Source organism: Haemorhous mexicanus, chromosome 1 (genome assembly GCF_027477595.1).
Source record: "Haemorhous mexicanus isolate bHaeMex1 chromosome 1, bHaeMex1.pri, whole genome shotgun sequence".
Taxonomy (NCBI): domain Eukaryota; kingdom Metazoa; phylum Chordata; class Aves; order Passeriformes; family Fringillidae; genus Haemorhous; species Haemorhous mexicanus.
Window position 1 is genome coordinate 137,488,390 of NC_082341.1, and position 16,568 is coordinate 137,504,957.

General features: G+C 40.8%; 1 protein-coding gene across 6 annotated transcripts in view; it reads left to right on the plus strand.

Annotated features, from left to right (window-relative positions):
* The window catches only part of GRHL2 (grainyhead like transcription factor 2), a 65,238-nt gene extending 48,873 nt beyond the window's left edge, over nucleotides 1-16,365 (plus strand). For 5 of the 6 annotated variants that reach the window (XM_059864835.1, XM_059864799.1, XM_059864826.1 and 2 more), the window contains 4 exons: nucleotides 313-407; nucleotides 5,437-5,522; nucleotides 10,707-10,771; nucleotides 11,984-16,365. In XM_059864835.1, the coding sequence (XP_059720818.1) occupies nucleotides 313-407; nucleotides 5,437-5,522; nucleotides 10,707-10,771; nucleotides 11,984-12,098 (361 nt within the window). In that variant the 3' untranslated portion in view covers nucleotides 12,099-16,365. The remainder of the gene's footprint in view (nucleotides 1-312; nucleotides 408-5,436; nucleotides 5,523-10,706; nucleotides 10,772-11,983) is intronic. The other variant, XM_059864816.1, reaches the window with a different exon arrangement.
* Nucleotides 16,366-16,568: the final 203 nt, after the last annotated feature.

The following is a 16,568-nucleotide window of genomic DNA, read 5'->3' on the forward strand; positions in this document are numbered from 1 at the left end:
TTGCATCAAGCAATAACCACCCCCCTTCCCTCAATATTTAAACAGTTAAGGGCCTTTGGGGTTTTCAAATTAGTGTGTAACATTGGAACATATTTTCCGGTCACCTGTCCCAGCCAGTCAGTCTCGGCAATTTAAGAGTCTGGATAGTTCAGATAAGCATCAAAAGCTAAATCCTTGCAGTTTCTCCTTTTGGTGCTACTTGAGTAGCTAGTGGGTGTTTTTGCCAAAGTGAGTCATGACTGTTGCTGTTGTCTCCTCTTCTGCTGCAAGCACAGTTTTACTTTGACATGGTCCCTGTTTTGTGTGTTCTAGTAGCAGTGTCCTCGTCAAAAGGATGTTCCGGCCTGTGGAGGAAGAATTTGGTCCTTCCCCTTTGAAACAAATCAAAGAAGAAGGTCTGAAAAGAGGTAACAGTCAATTCTTAGCAGTTACAAATCATTCTGTGGGACTCAAACCCTCCAACTTGGAAGGACAGGTGTGGTTTGGACAAAGTCAGTTGTAGGAGGCTAGTGCAAATATGTGTAGATGGGAGAAGAGATCTTTGCATCTGCTGTCTATAAGGGGGCATTTTAACAAATGCTAAAAATTACTTAAAGAAAAAAAAAGGGACTATGCTTTCTCAAGAAGGGATCAGGACACAAGTGCATAGAACAAACTTAGAAAGTTTTCTGGTTCTTGGCCAAGCTTCAAAGTTTATGAAAGTTCTAGTAGCAAATCTGTGATGGTCTATTTTTAACTTTTGCTCATCTTTTCTGTTCTGTCTGGGATCACAAGCAAATATGCAAGATGCGTTGGGTCAAATACAGAGACCTTAACAGGCAAGCTCCTGCTGTCTGCAAACTTAGATTGGGTGGAATAAAATCAGAAATTTCCTACCTTATTAGAAAGATAAAACATGGAGAGACATCTTCCAGCAGATGTAACTGAATTGTTTAAGGGTTTGTTTCCCTTAACTGTTTTTACTGCCCAGGTGGGTATTATTACAGTTGCAGCAGAGTTTTATAGAAATAACTTCCCTCAAGCCCGCGTTTGCCAAGTTTCTCTGTTGGTTAGGGTGGTCTGCTTGAACCAGGGGAAGCATAGAAAATTATAGGATGGAGACTGATACCTTCTTGAAATAAATGTGAACGTATGATTCTTTTAATTAAATCTTTAATCATGTGAGGTTAGCACTGACCATGGACTTGCATTTGGTTGACTCAAGACCTTGGCCAAATTCACATTATCAGGGCTCTATCAAGCAGATGATGACAGCCATGAGAGCTACATAAAGAACTATAATTTCCTACAATTTCACCTGGGTTTCCCAGCTGGAAGCCTAGGAGGTTGCCTGCAAGAAGGTATTGGTTTGCTTTGATTATTCCTGTCCTTTGCTGTGGATAGTTGTTTTGATATCATTGAGGACTTGCAGGCATTTCAAGGGGAAGAGTAGAAAGAAAAAAAAATAAGCTGGTGGCAAAGCTGTGTAAAATGATTAAATCCAGGGGAGGCACAAAACCAGAGAAGCTGGAGGATGCTCACTTCACATCCCCTTCCTGTTCAGTGTTTCTCTCATCTTGGGCTGTGCTGGCTGGAGGCCAAGGCTTTTCCAGTGTGGCCTTTGCCCTGGTGAACTTCCTGCCATCCAGAACCTTGCATCTGGGATCGTGCTGGTGGCGTGCAGCTCAGCTGAGTCTACCCATTTTATAACTTTGTCTCTGCCAGAGGATTCACTGGGTATTAAAATGTTTTGGGTTTTTTCCCTCAGCGTTGCCATATTAGAAGCTTCTTTTCTCAAGATTTATTTGGTACAGCAGAATCAAGACTCCTAGAGAGCAGGTGTAGATGGGGTGCAGGTGTAATGTTTGAGAAGGAGCAGGTCTGATATATGAAAATATGCATTAAAATATACATTAAAAGCAATGTAATCCCAAGGTGTCTTATGAAGAGAGCAGTGCAGGTAAATAGCAGCCAGTGAGGTGTACAAGCTCCACTGAAGAACTGAAGTGGAAGTGTGTGACCTCACTCCTGCCTTCTGGACCTACTTGCAACACTGTCTGGTGGAAGTAAAAATATTAAGGGGCAGTCTTCAAGAGAACAGGTCTGAAGGGATTTGCAAACGCTGTTCATATTCTCACTCAGATAGCTGCCTCTTTTTGAATTATTCTTTTAACTCCTTAACCTCTAAGGGAAGTCCAAGTGCCCAACAGAGAAATGTGAAGTATGTTAATCTGTACCAAATGTGCACCACAGCTAGTTACTTGGCTAGACTTGGCTTTTTCCTGTTTGGAGTTCTCAGTAAGTTTTCAATTCACTTTCCCTTTCAGATTTCATAGGGAGTTTGCCATTAATTATAAATCCAGCAGCTGAATTACAGATCAGGTGGATTTCCAGTCCTGTAGTTCTCAGTTTCAAGAAAGTAATTTTTTTGTGCAGCTTTTGTCTCTTAGGAAAGTTATGTTGAACTACTCTGAAATATTTTGGATTCATAGCAATCAGGGGGTTAAGAGCCATCCAAGGGAATTTGTGCCTGGGCAATAACAAAAACTCCAAATGTGAGAAAGGAAAGCTAAGTTACAGCTACCAGCCCTTCTTTCCTTGACTAAGCTATACCACATCTTTATCCAGAGACTACTTGACAGAGACTGTAGTCATTGTTCATAGGGTTGCAGTCATAGCACTGGTAGTGCCCAGGCTCAGACCTTCCCCAGGTCTTACTGATTCATTGTGTCCTTAGTTTCATTTTTCCTCACGTATGTTGTTGTTAACAACTCTTCAAGAGTTATCTAACCTTGTTTTTCTGCATTCACACAAAAGTCTTCAGTTCGGTGGCCTGGCTTCCAAAAGTCTCACTGGTGCAACATCCCTTGCCTTCAGCAAAGGCTGTTTGCCCCTCAGCAATTTGGTGTGTTGGGGCTATTTCTTAAGTAACTAAAGACAAATTTCTCTCCCCCCATCTTTTGCAACTCTTTTTAACATCTAAAGAATATTAAGGTCTGCAGTAGTCATCAGTGCTGGCAAGAAGGTTAAGGACTAAGACCAGGGAGTAGATCAGACAAATTTGAATTTATCTTGTAGCTTTCAGGCAAAAATAGCTCATTACCTTGTACAAGATTTCCCCCTTGTTCCCCTCCAAATCTTGTAATTTATACTGTTAGAGTGAGTCCGTCTAGATGCTGTGAATGTGATGACAGTAGGATCAGAGGACATGAGTTGAGTTACATGGTCACAGTCATTCAGTGGCAATGCTGCTGCTGAGCCCAGTGGAGCCTTTGCAGCCCTTTTCCCTCCCCTCTGGCTGTGCCTCCCACTGGCCATCTCTCTGCTGCTCTGCCAGCATGAAGGCTTGTGGGGCTGCATTGTACACTGAGGCAGGGATCTGATCTGTCTGAAGAATTACTCAAAAAAAGGGTTGTTTCTTCACTCACATCTGCTGTTTGGGAGAGTTTGTCATCCAGGAAAATTCCTTGAGGCGAGCCAGAATAAGAGGGAGTAAGGGCAGGGATGAGACAGGGGCTTCCTAAGGCATCACTGTCAGCACAAGTCATTTGTGGAAGAGTGCTCTACTGAATCAAAGCCAGGAGTTTCACACCTGTCAGGGTAAAGAAAAGCCTAACAACCCCCCATGTGCTTACTAATCCTGTCTCTCTGTGTGTATAATGTTGCCTGGCACACCAAGCACAACAGAGATGTAAAGCTCAGCCCCAGGACTGTGTAATGTACCCAAGTTTAATCTTGGACCAAGCGATCTTTTTTTTCTCCTTTCAGATATATTTGTAATTGTTAAGGCTGGCAGAGCTCCAGATGTTTGTAAAGCCAGGAGTTATAGGACAACCCTCTAATCACAAGGAAAAGGTTTACTAAATTAATATAAGTGTTAGTACTGGTAAAATTAGTCAATTGAGTGAGAGCTTGTTCATACAATTAAGCATATCAGGCATGGTAAAATTTAACTCCTGGTGTGGAATTTTATTTTTTTTTTATGTTTTGACAGTTTAAGTTGTGACCCAAAGTTGTATCTGCTTCCAACTCCATTAAAACTATGTTCTCAGGCCAGGCCCCAAAGAGTTGCCAAAATATAGGTGAAAAGGATGTGGCTCTGCATGCTGTGGTTGCAGTTTTGTGGCTCATATTTTTGAATTGAAGATGCAAAAACCCCAACCGTGCATGTTTGGTTTTTAGGCCCAGTCAGGGAACTGAACTACCCATTATTTTTTTCCAGTAATTTCAAAACCTGGGCAAAGAAGCTACAATTCTTCACAAATGGGCCTGAGAGTCTTGGCCTGAGAATTAACTTCTATACAATTACTTCTAAAATGTGAAAATACCATCATATTTTTTGGTTCATCTGTGTGTCATCTATTGAGCTACGTGGTGAAGATATCTCTTGGACCATGACAGTCTGTAGTTTCAAAAGATGTCCTTTTCTATCTACCCCCCAAAAAAAAGGTTTACCAATGTAATTTGTCCCACAGACATGACAGTGCATGTGTGTTTGTACCTCATGTACAGCAGTGCTGTTTGAAAAGGCACTTCATTTAGGAAACAAAATATATTGCAGAACATCTTATTCAACCTGTTACTTATCAGTCATGTGAGATGATGCCTAAAATACTTTTCTAGTGTCTATGCTTATATGCTTTGTACCTGTCTGCTTTGCTTTTGCCATGTTATAGCAAGGTTCCTCCAGTTACCTGTACAAGTGTGAAGAAAACAAAAGCTAAAGAGGGCAGGTTACTGTGCCTGTGGACAGCTAGCAGCTAACATCTGAGGGAGGAAGAGGAACAGAAATGGCATTTGGGTACCCAAGCAGGTGGGCACACTGGTAAATGCCTGCCTGCCAGCTGTGCTCTTGAATGTCTCCCCTGTAAAGTCTCAAATTACTTTGAACTCATTTTTTTTCCCAGTGTTTATTTTCATACTGGTCAGGCCATTAGCAGTCATCTGCACAGTAATGTCAGAGGCAACTATTTCTTTACCTTTTCTATGATTTTGCACTCAAAGGCACAGCTGAAGGCAACCCAGACTTGCCTTTTTTGAATGTCCTTTCCAAGCCTTTTAGATGAAACCTGGAGAGGTACAAGCCAAGACAGAGGTTTAAGAAGACCTTGATTGTGTGTTTTGTCCTATAACCAAGGGACAAGGCCCCAGTGCTTTATAGCTTCTTTCAGTAAATGGAGATTTAGATTCTGGAACATAGAGATTCTTCACATTAGATTCAATTTGCTGAATTAAATTTTCAATACTGTATTTTCAATGCAACTACAATGTGTTGTCCATGTCTAGATCACTGATGATATTAAAGGTATATCTTTTTTAAGTGCAAACCATATTCAGTGCTTCATTTTATCTCTCATGGATTAATATTTGTTTTTCTATTCAGTGTGGGGTATTTAATCTGTGCAATTGACTGAACCTGCTCCAAGTTTGATTTTTTTTTTCCCCCCCCTATTTCAGTGCTTTTGTATGTGAGGAAGGAGACAGATGAGGTGTTTGATGCTTTGATGCTGAAATCACCCACAGTGAAGGGGCTAATGGAAGCTGTAAGTATCCTAATGTCCTCACATTGTTTGTCTTTCTTGGCAAGAAAATCTTGAGGCTTTCCATGTATTATTGAGATAAACCATAATATAAAGATGAAGTTATTCTCATGTGCATTTAAAGCATTTCTTAAAGTTTTCTGGAACCCTGAAATGTTGGTGTTTCCCTAGTTCAGCGTTATCAGCAGGTTACTGGGTTTAAATAGCATCACAGAGCTGATTATTGGAGACCTGAGCTTTGAGGAGTTGCAGTAGTTAACCAGCCTGTTGAATCTTTTCCTGTAATGCTTGTGAGTACATTCCCAGCCTGGTTTCCAAGAAGAGGCCCAAGGATGCACTGTTTCTGTGGGAATTTCATGTGGCCTTTGTGCAATTGCTGTTCAGCATATAAGGGGCAGGTGCTGAGCCAATGCAGACTTGTCATTCATATGTTGTCTCAAATTCCTTCTCTAGTCCTCACTTACAGCGTGACCTACCTACATTTGCCTCTTTGCTGCTTCTTTGAGTTGAGTTTTTGCTTGTTACCCATTAGCTGTCATCATAAGAGTTGCTATTTCCATGTTTAATCTTGTTTATATGAGCTGATGGCTCATGAAATTTGGTAAGGGAAGAGTTAAGAAAATAATCATGTGTCTCACTGCTTCAGTGGAGGAACGTGAGATTGACATGTGGGATGCTGAGTTGATTTCCAGCCTTGTTTACTTGTAGAGGAGAAGGCGGAAATGGATGAAAGTGCCCCTAGAGAACTCAGCCAAGTGCTAGAAGTGTGTATATTTATACTCTCTTAAAACCATCACAGTATCCTGTTGCATTTACTGAACACTTTTAATGCTGTAAAGATTAAGTTATTTGGTCAATATTTGGCCAGTAGCAGAAGGCAGAAAAAGATTTGTGGGTTAGTGAAGTTGCTTACAACACCTATTTAGATGAGGGTATCTCTGAGGAGAGTCAGTGGCACACTAAGGATGTCCTAACTGTGCTTCTGCTGATGCTGTTTGTTAGCTGTGACTGCAGCTCAGCTCTCAGGCAGAGCACATGGATAACAAAAACCAGGCTTTGCTTGAAGAGGCAGCAGTCTGATTCATGGTAAGCTGCAACACAATTTCATCTTGTCTTTGTATGGAAGTTAAAAGTATGTTATAATCCTTCTATAACTGTTCAAGCTATCATGAATATTTTATCTCTCGTAGTCTGTGCCTCTCCATGCCTGTTCTCCAGCCACCATGTAACAAAAACAAAGCTGGTGCAGAAGCAGGAAGGGTTTCTGCATACCTCAGTCAGTGCAGCTGCTGACTCACTGGCATGTTTTCGGCACCAGAGAAATCTGATCTGTGGTAAAATGTCCCAGTTCACTGGAAGGAACACATTCAGAAAATTTGAATTCTCTTTGGTAGGATATTGTGGATAAAACAATGCCAAAAAGCTGTCAAACTGCATATTCTTAAATATCCTCTCTACAGTCATTGCTGCAAATCATGTAATTTTGTAATTGTGCATATCCTAAATGCGTCATTCTGTTCTCAGTATTAAGAATTTAGGAACTGAGCCTCTGAGTATTACAGAGCCCCAGATCTGAAAGGGAGCTCCAGTGATCCTCAGTCATACCCTCCTTTTCTGTTTATGGATTTTATGTTGGTTTTTTTTTTCTTTTTTTTTTCTTTTTGTTAGTCACTGCTCCTGATCTTTGACTTTCCCCCTAACTTTCTGTTATTAATGATATGGCTCTCAGATCCTATGTTTGTTTTATTGTCACATATACCCCCATTCCAAATTAACAGATTCCTGTTCAGATATCTTTCTTTTGGCAAATATCTAGAGGTTTTGGGTTTCAGAAATGCAGCATGTCTCAGGAAGAGACTCAGATGTTTGGTTTTTGCTAATCAGTCTTGATCAAGAGAAAATAGCAAAACATCACACATATGTGGTGACTGACCAGCTCTACATCTTGATTTCAGCCTGGTCCAAAGTCAGGATAACTAACTGTGGATCTCAGTAGGTACCTCAGTCTTACATTGTGCAAAATTGCATATTTATTCAAATTACGGAAGGCAGTTCAAATTGGGAAATTCAAGCATCTCCCCAAGTCTTTCAATAATTAAAAGCTAACAGCTGAGTTCAATAGAGCTAGCTTAGACTATTAGACATATATGTGATCTTCCAGCCAGTGTAGGGCAACAGACCAGACCATTTAATAGAAATAAGCTGGCAAAGGTGTTTTCCTACATGCCTGGACCCACCCCGATACTGTCCTTTCTGGTTTCCTGACTCCGGCAGAGAGCATTTCTGGTGCCTTGTGCAATCAGACAAACTTGCCATGCCAGGGGACTGCAGCCCAAAGGGACACCCAGACAGCTATTTCAGTGCCACTCAGAAGGCTGTTGCACTGCTTTGGGCATCCTAACAGAAGTAAGTCTCTGCTCAGAAGATTGACAAATGGACAATCGAGATTACAAGGAAAAATATTCCTCCAAATAAAGACACCTTTTTAAAATTTAATGTAGCCTGCTTGGGTTCAGGTGAGAAATCCTGTCCTTTTGTATGGAAGTTGGCAGTAAGTGGTGCTCCTCCTGTGCTGGCAGCAAACACTCTGAGAAGGGGTGTTAAGTGAGATGCCCTAGCAGATGCTTGCCCTATGCTTTCTCCAATTCTGCAGCAGGACTTAGCACATTTGTACTGGAGACTATGAGGGGGAGGCTCTCCCATACCCCCACTTTAAGCCTTGCTTCCACAGCTTGCTGTTTGGTATAATTGACTGAATCCCAGGGGTTCCTGAGAAATGTGCTTATTCAGTCAGCTGGAAGTCTTTTGCAAAGCTCAGTAATCCCTGCATGTTATATAAATCCTACACCTGTCATAGGCAGTGTGACAGACAAGGCTTTCTCAGCCCAACCTCTCATAGTTTATGTAGGAAGTGATGTCCCAGAGTCCCAAACTACTTTGAGCAACATTTGGAATGCATGAGTGTTAGGAATGCCAAATATCCTAGGGAAGATTTATGCTGGAATGTGCAGAATGCTGTATATTAGCTGCTATTAAGCCTCCTTGGCAAGAAATGTTTTGCTTGGCTTGTTTATTTGTATGAAGGCAGTGAAAAGTGTCTTCAAGTGCTGGTCTTTACCATATCACTGGGCTTCAGAGTTAACAATCCAGAGAGGGAGATAATTTCCTCGTGTTCACACACTTGTGACACTTTCTGCAGTTTCAGGTTGCCAGTTTTTCTCCAATGCCAGTTACAAAGGAATTTTTTTCAACTGTCTGATGAAATTGAGCCATTTTTGTTATTGCTTTACATGAAAACTTAAAGTTAGGGGTACAACAGAAGCACAGATAGAAAAATTCAACACCAGATTGTTTATCTGATGTCATTCTGTTCATGATAAGCAAAGCCAGAGGATAATAAAGAGTAAATGAACAGTGAAACATGCTGGTGCAAGCAAAACTGAAGTAGGAAATACCACCCAAATTCAATTTCTATTTTGTTCTCTGCTAGGTGGAAAACTTGGGGAGTGGATGGGTCTATTGTACCCCATCAATTATTCCTCTTTCTGTTAGCCACTGATGTATGCTAAGAGTCAGAAGACACTGTTTTCAGTGTATGAGAAGTTTTATTGGTTCTTCAGAATCTTGGAGTTTTGCTATAGAATGCCAGTCATGCTGATAGCCTTGTGCATTATTAGGGGTAGTTTTTAAGTACAAAATTGCATCTGGGCTAAGATGACAATTATACTATTATAGATGCTGTAGACAAGTATGGGCTAATTAATTCTCTCAGAGAATCTTGGCTGTTTGGATGGGAGCCTGCTTGGTGTTCAACCTGTGCCTCTTTGAATCTGTCCTTTGTGCTGAGTTTATCCGTTCCATTTTCTCTTTTGTGATAATTGCTTTAATGTACTTCCCTAAAATACCTTTTCTCAACAGAACTCTGAAGGCAAACACAAAGAAAGGATTTTACAGTGCCTGATGTTTGCCAGTCTTTAAATGGATTTTTAATTATGCATTTCAGTTCTCTAATACAGAAGATAAGTAGTCAGCTATTTAGCTGCAACTTCATTTCACTTGGGAAGAGCTGGAAACTTACTTTGCTTGGCAGTAGATCGCCACAGAATATTAATCAGTGGGGGGAAAAAAGTCATTTTTCTGTAACTATTTTGCCTTTTGGGACAATCCTCTTCTAAAGTGTGAACTGTGAGACCTGTTCCCTCAAAGAAGAATCATAATTTGGAAGGCAAACCTGGCTCAGATGAAGGGCCCAGGGACATCATCTTCATAAGCACACCACAGACTCACTGCAGAATAGATATCCAAAAAAGTTACTAGTACATTGCTGCAAAGCAATGCCAAAGCATCCCAGTGAAGTGCTTGTTGGCATGGGTAATTTGTCAGCTAAGCAGTTCTTCCTTCTAAAGTTTTACTGCATGTTTTGCTTTATTGTTTTAATTGCTTCAGTAAGAAGTTTATTTTACAAGTCCTTTACCTTGATAACACACTTCTCTGTAACATCTCATCTTGTTATCTATACACTCAGATGATGTTTTGTGAATTTAATAGTGTTTTCATTTTGGTACTGTAGTAACTAGGCTGAATCACCTTCCCAGCCATACAGAAGCTTCTTAGTCCTGTGTGTTTGATGTTGGTAGCCCTCCCACAATAAAAGGTACCTTGAAGACACTTTTCAGACAGAAGTACCACCATGGAGAGTCCTGTTAGCTTAATAAACCTTGAAATGTCTTTGAGAAATAGAAATGCATTACGTTTTTGTTGTTCCATCAGTCCATCAGCTCCTGTTGGGTTGCCATGTGTCTGCCTTCTGCCTGGTGGGAGAAGCCTTTGCTTCCATGAGCCCAAAAAATCAGATTAAGAAACAACAGAAAGATCAGATTGAAATTCCCCAGAAAAATCTGAAGCTGGGAAGAGCATTGACTCCTTGAGCAGAGCACTAGGAAATGCTGGGGCAGTTCTGATGACTCACACCCTATAAAAACTAAAGTATCTGAGTTTCTGCATGGAGACAATTGTGGGTTTTGATTAAGGTGTTCAGTGAAAGCATGATATGGTTGTGACAGACTTTTCTGTATAGCTATCCTGTCAAAGTTTGCAGAGATTTTGTTTTAATGTCTTATGTAATGTAAGAGGTGATATTTTTATATTTTTCATTCATCTTTCATGATATTTCTTTCATTATTTCAGATCTCTGAGAAATATGGGCTGCCAGTTGAAAAGATTGCAAAGCTTTATAAGAAGAGTAAAAAGGGGTAAGTTGGTTACCTAAGTAACTAAGGATCTCTTGCAGGATCCTTTAGAAGTACTCACAGATCCCAGTTATACCTGGGGCCTCATGATTCTGGGCAGCACAAACTCTTTCAGGAGACATACCCATGTGCTTGAAATCTTCATGTCTGTGAAGACTGTAAGGGATGGCAGAAGAGGAAACATGGATCTCCAATCTGTGTCTGACCAGTATTCATAAGCTTACTGTGCAGGAAGAGTTTGTGGATAAGATAGGTGGATAAAGTCTGTTTTGTAGACAATATGCTTAATAACCTCATGGAGGGCCAGTGTGGGAGATGCTGCCTTTGCTGTGAATGCAGTGTGGAGTTTTCCTGCAGTGTTAGGGAGAAGTAGGCCACTGTCTTACTCTGAAAGACAGGCAGGCAATGTTTGCTGCAGGCATTTCAGCTGAATAAATTTAGCCATGAACATCACAGCTGGGCTTTTAGAATAGCTAGGCTTCTGCTCCTTGTCATAAAACTAAATCTTTCCACTTCAACTGTTTTTTAAAGTTCTATTTAAGCACAATATTGTAGCAATATAATTTTAAACCAGTCATTTATTTTCAGCTGTAACTAGCTTAGGGCATTGTTGTCTAGGGATTTCTGTAGTTTTTGAGAAGACAGGTGGAACTTCTCATGTTTTGCTTCTTTCTAAGTGACAGAAGAAACACTTGGAGGTAAAGAGTGAGCAAAACACTAATATACACTTGTAATAGTCATTGCTGATAGTCTCACATCCAAGCTGAGTTCTAAGTCTGTGAGCTGTGTGCAAAGCACAAATTCCACTGCTTCCCTGTGCTTCCCTCACACCACAGAAGTGCAGCAGCTCACATGGTGTGCCTGAGGAGTAGCACAGATGTGTCCCTGTGGGAGCCACTGCCAGGCATGGGAAGCACCAGCTAGCTGGGTCTGCCAGGGATCTGAAGTGCAGCTCATCTGTAGGTAGCCTAACTGTGTCAGCATCCCAGCACTGGCATGTCCCTTAACTGCTCTGGCAAGGAGCAGCCTCTAATCCAAAGACTACAAGGGACTACGGGGCAGATCTTGATGATGATTCCTGCTTGTGAGCCTGTACTGGCATGTGCTGGAGTCTGCTTTTGTGTTGTAGAGAAGCAAGTACATGTGGCAGAGTGTATAGCTTTTCCTTTCAGTGTCCTGGTACATGAAAACATTGATTTCTGCCTTTGTCACCAGCATCCTGGTAAACATGGATGACAACATTATTGAGCACTACTCCAACGAGGACACATTCATCCTGAACATGGAGAGCATGGTTGAAGGCTTCAAGATCACACTGACAGAGATCTAGCCTCAGGCAGAGCCATTTTGTAAGGAACCACAGCATTTCATCCTTCTTGAAAAGCAGATTCCCCATAAACTTGACAGACATTGATCAGAGAAACTGTTACAAGACTGCATTGAAAATACTGTCCATTCTGCACCTGTGCACCCACTGCAGATAGACTTGGGTTTGTCAAGCACAAGGCCATTCACAGTAACCTGGTCCCTTATTTATTGTTCCTCACTCTCTAGTGTACAGCAGTTACCAGCCCCCAGATTTGTGACCAGATGACCCACTGCAAATGTGAAATGCAGCATTTTAATCCATACTTCAGTGTGGATAAGCTCATTCTAAAACATTCAGTAACTATGCTGGTCTAATTTCAGAAATCTGGTGTAAATCCCTTTAACAGTAGTTGTCTTTGTCATTGCTAAAAATCTGTTGCAGTGCTAAAGATGAGCAAAGTGGCTGACAGTTCACTTGCTCAGACTGATCCATATCTCTCTATACTGTATAGTCTTGCCAAATACCTCTGGTAGTTCTCAGCATGTAGCAATGAGGACTTGTAAGTAAGGCATTCAGCTACAAATGTCACTTGTAAGTAAATGGTAAAGAAACCATTTTAACCTTGTATATAATGTTTATAATATGCAATAATATATTTTAACTACTGTATGTGGGCATGTTTACTGCCACTATGTTTTTGTATGTATTTGGTTTAGGGTTTAATAGAATCTTTCCTAGAGGATTAAATTGCTGCAATCTGTTAAAGAGTGTGTACTGAGAAGCTGATAACTGAATCTGTAATCATATGCTCCATCCTTGCTCACACAATGGTCTATTGAAATAGTAGAGCAGACTCTGCTATTGGGTCTTGGATGCTCTGGCACGATGGGGCCCACCTTAGGGTGCCCAAGTTCCAGCTGTAAATACCTGAGTCTCCCATCCAGCTGTAACAAAATCCAAGAGACACCATGTGTCTGCTGCCTGGTTTGCCAAGAGGTACAGAAGGGACTTCTTCCTGGTTGTCTTCCTTTGATGAGGCAGAGGCTCCTAAAGGGGTCTTTTCTCAAACCTGTGGTGGGAAGGTTCTTTCTGCAGCAGCCTGTGCATCAAAGCATTTCTCTAGACTGTAAGAAACAGGAATTCAGGCTCTTCCTTTTAAGTGTATTTGCTCTTGTATTTCCATTGAATGATTCAGTTGTGATTCCTAGGACACTTGGGTGATGTATAAGCCTAGGCTTGATGTAAATATTTTATCAAAATTGGAACAATTTTTCCACTGGAGACTGAGTATCCCACAACTGAGGAGTGGAAATTGGTCTCTCTCTCAAGGGCTGCATCTGAACCCAAGTTGAACTACATGGTTATTCCATCAAATTCCACATCTGCCTTATGAATTCTGTGAAGAGATAAAGTTGTTAGGCTAAAATCATACCAGGAAAGGAGTTCAAGGCCTGAATGTCCCTATGACATCCAAACCCAGCATCTCTCTCTCTCCATTCCAGCTCCTCTGGCTGTTGTGAAGAGCTCCTCACTTAGCATATAATTCCATAAGTTTCAGTTGCATTTTATTCTCTACCACTGTACATGGATCCTGTGTGACAGAAGTGGGGTTCTTTCCTGCATGCAGCCTTTAAAGTTTATTCTTTTCATTCTAAAACCTTTTCTCATTTAGTCACACAACCTTTATTATTTGGTGGTTAATGGCAGAAAGAAACACTGCCATGTTTAAAAGGATTCATGTGTGAAGCTATTTGCATTCAAGCAAAGTAACTGGGATAACTGACTAGTCTGATTTGGCCATATCTGCATGAATTCCTTTAATAGAAATGTTAAGTACATATCAAGGTTTCTGTGGGACCAGAAACTATAAAAGGTTCAGGCTGGTAGCACCAGTGCTAACATACCCAGAATTCACATATGCCTGTAAAGCAAAGTGTATATTCTGTCTTTCTCCTGCCCTTTTCTTTTGTCATGCACTCTTTCCCCTTCTGATGCAGAGTTCTGTTGTAGTTTCCTTAACTTTATATATAAAAATACACTCCAGCAAAGATGCTCTTGATATGCTGCTCAAGAGCAAACAATCTGGGAATACAAGAGATTTATGATGGTTCTGTTTGTTTCTACTTGGCTCAGACTGAGATAAAAAGTCTATGCTGACTTATCCCAGTTTTTTCTTAAAGAAAAAAAGAGGACAGTTGGTATAGGAGGCATTAGGAACTGGGACCAGCACACAGGACTGGTGAGCAATACTGTTAGTTCTTGTATTTCTCTGTTGGTGTTTGGAATCCTCAGAATATCACCTGGGATCTCTCAGCTGGTCAAGATGTCTGGGCAGAAGTTCAGGTGAAGCAAAGGAGTAAATGTTTGCAGGAGTTGAGCCCTAGTTCTGCCCCCAGCAAACCTGCTGTCCAAGGGAATACTTGGGGCTGGCCTGGGCAGGAATGTGCTGCCTTAAGAAAGGCCAGTGAGAATTTAGGAATCACAGAGAAGGACAGGCAGTCCTGGCAGCACCAGCACTCAGGTTAGTGGGATGGTTTTGTCTTACATTTGGGTTGAGATGAGCTGAGATCTGTTGGGTGCTGCAGCATCCTGTGATGAGGAGCAGTGTAGGATCAGTGAGAAGAGCAGTGCTTCTGGAGTACTGGGGCTTAATGAGCTTTCCATTGTCCTTTTAGGAGCTTTCAGTCAGCCACTGTGCAGAAAAGGAAAGTTGCTTCCCAGATTAACTGAAAGCTATTCTAAATACATCTTAAAGTGTGCAAATTCCTGATAGTAGAAAGCTAATACTCCTGCCTTTAATTCCTTCTTACAATTTCAATGAAGTTATCAGGAAGGTGCCTAGATTGGTGGTAAGATTGTTTTTAAACAACAACTAGAGCTGGGTAAGGATGATCACCCTTTACTTTATCTGCCAGGGTCTGAGGACTTTATTTCTCTGCTCCAGATGCAGGTGCATCACAAGCACTAAGACTGAGTATCCATGCTGCAGCCCTTCAGTTGTAGTTATAACATCAGCTGCTGGAGGAGCACTGAGCCTTGGATGCTGGTTGTGGCAAGCTGCAAGTTCTCAGGGTTCACCTTTTTGGTCCAAATCAGCCCATCAGAGTGGTGGGAAAGGGAAAAGAGTGGTATGAGTAATGCAAACTTCTGAAGCAGTGGCTGCTGCTTTGTGCCCTGCTTGACTCAGATATCCTGAGGAGTACACAGTGCTTACATGTATATTGTTTAAAATATGCATGTTGCTTTTGTTTGATAAAAAATATAGATTAATGCTGGATCTTCCAAATATTATGAGTTAAATGGAAGTAAGATTTGTCTACTGTTCAGCAGGGGACAGGAATATCTGCCTTGCCTCCTTTTGTTTTTGTGGCACTGCTATGGTGGTTTATTTATAAGAACAAAATTCTCATTTCCTTCTCTTCTTCAAGACAGCAATCTTGAATCTTAACTTGTGCAGCCTGAAGAGTGGCTTGCTACTCAGTGCATTTTCCCAATGAGGAAAATGCAGTATCTGTAGGTGTTATGTTTTAAAAGACTCTAGATAGAGATGCACAAAAAGAAAACAGTCTTCTTATTTTGGTTCCTGCTGCAAATTTGGCACTTTGTCCGTCCATTTGATGTTTTATTATGAAATCCCATTCAAATTCTCAAATTCTAGTTCTTTCTCACAGTCAGATGCTGATATTCCCCAAATAATGTGCATCCCTTGAGCGAAGCTTTGTGGATGTATGATGATCACCCCATCAAGACATTTTGGAGGATTTCTAACACTGAGTGTTACAACAAAGAAAAGAATGGCTTTTATCATGTGTGTCCTGTCTTGCAAAGTTTTTGGTCAATGGAATTCAGAGATCAAATGTCTTTCTTATATATTGTTCTCTTTTGTTCTATGAATTGTTTAAATGTAAATTAATTCAAACAATTAGTAAAATCTAAGCTCTCTAGCTGTCAGAGATGCTGTATATTGATTGAAGTGGAACTGGAAAGGAGGATCTTATGACTTATAAAATGTAAAGCTTATTAAATGTTTATATGCTCTTCCATTTCCTATTAATTGAGACAAGATACAAACAAGAATGTTTGTGCCAAAGATTGTGACAAGCCGTCTTTCTGGCAAACAAGGAAACTTAATGTATAAATAGTGTGCTTTTATATTAAGAATATAGCTCATGTAACTTAATAGTGTTGCAACTGGGAGAGGGGTTTGATAAGCTGTAAATACAGTTATTTTATTTTTTGTACATTTTTAAGAAGGAAAAAAATAAATATTCCTATGTATGAGATAATATTTCTGTTGCTGTGGTGTGTATTACTACATCTCATCAGGAGAGAGGGCATCAATATGTACCAGTACCTGAAGGGGGTGCAGAGAGGATGGAGTCAGGCTCTTCTAAATGGTGCCAGTGACAGGACCAGAGGCAAGTGGACACACACTAAAACACAGGAGGTTCCCTCTGAAATCAGGGAATGCTTTTTACTGTGTGACTAAGC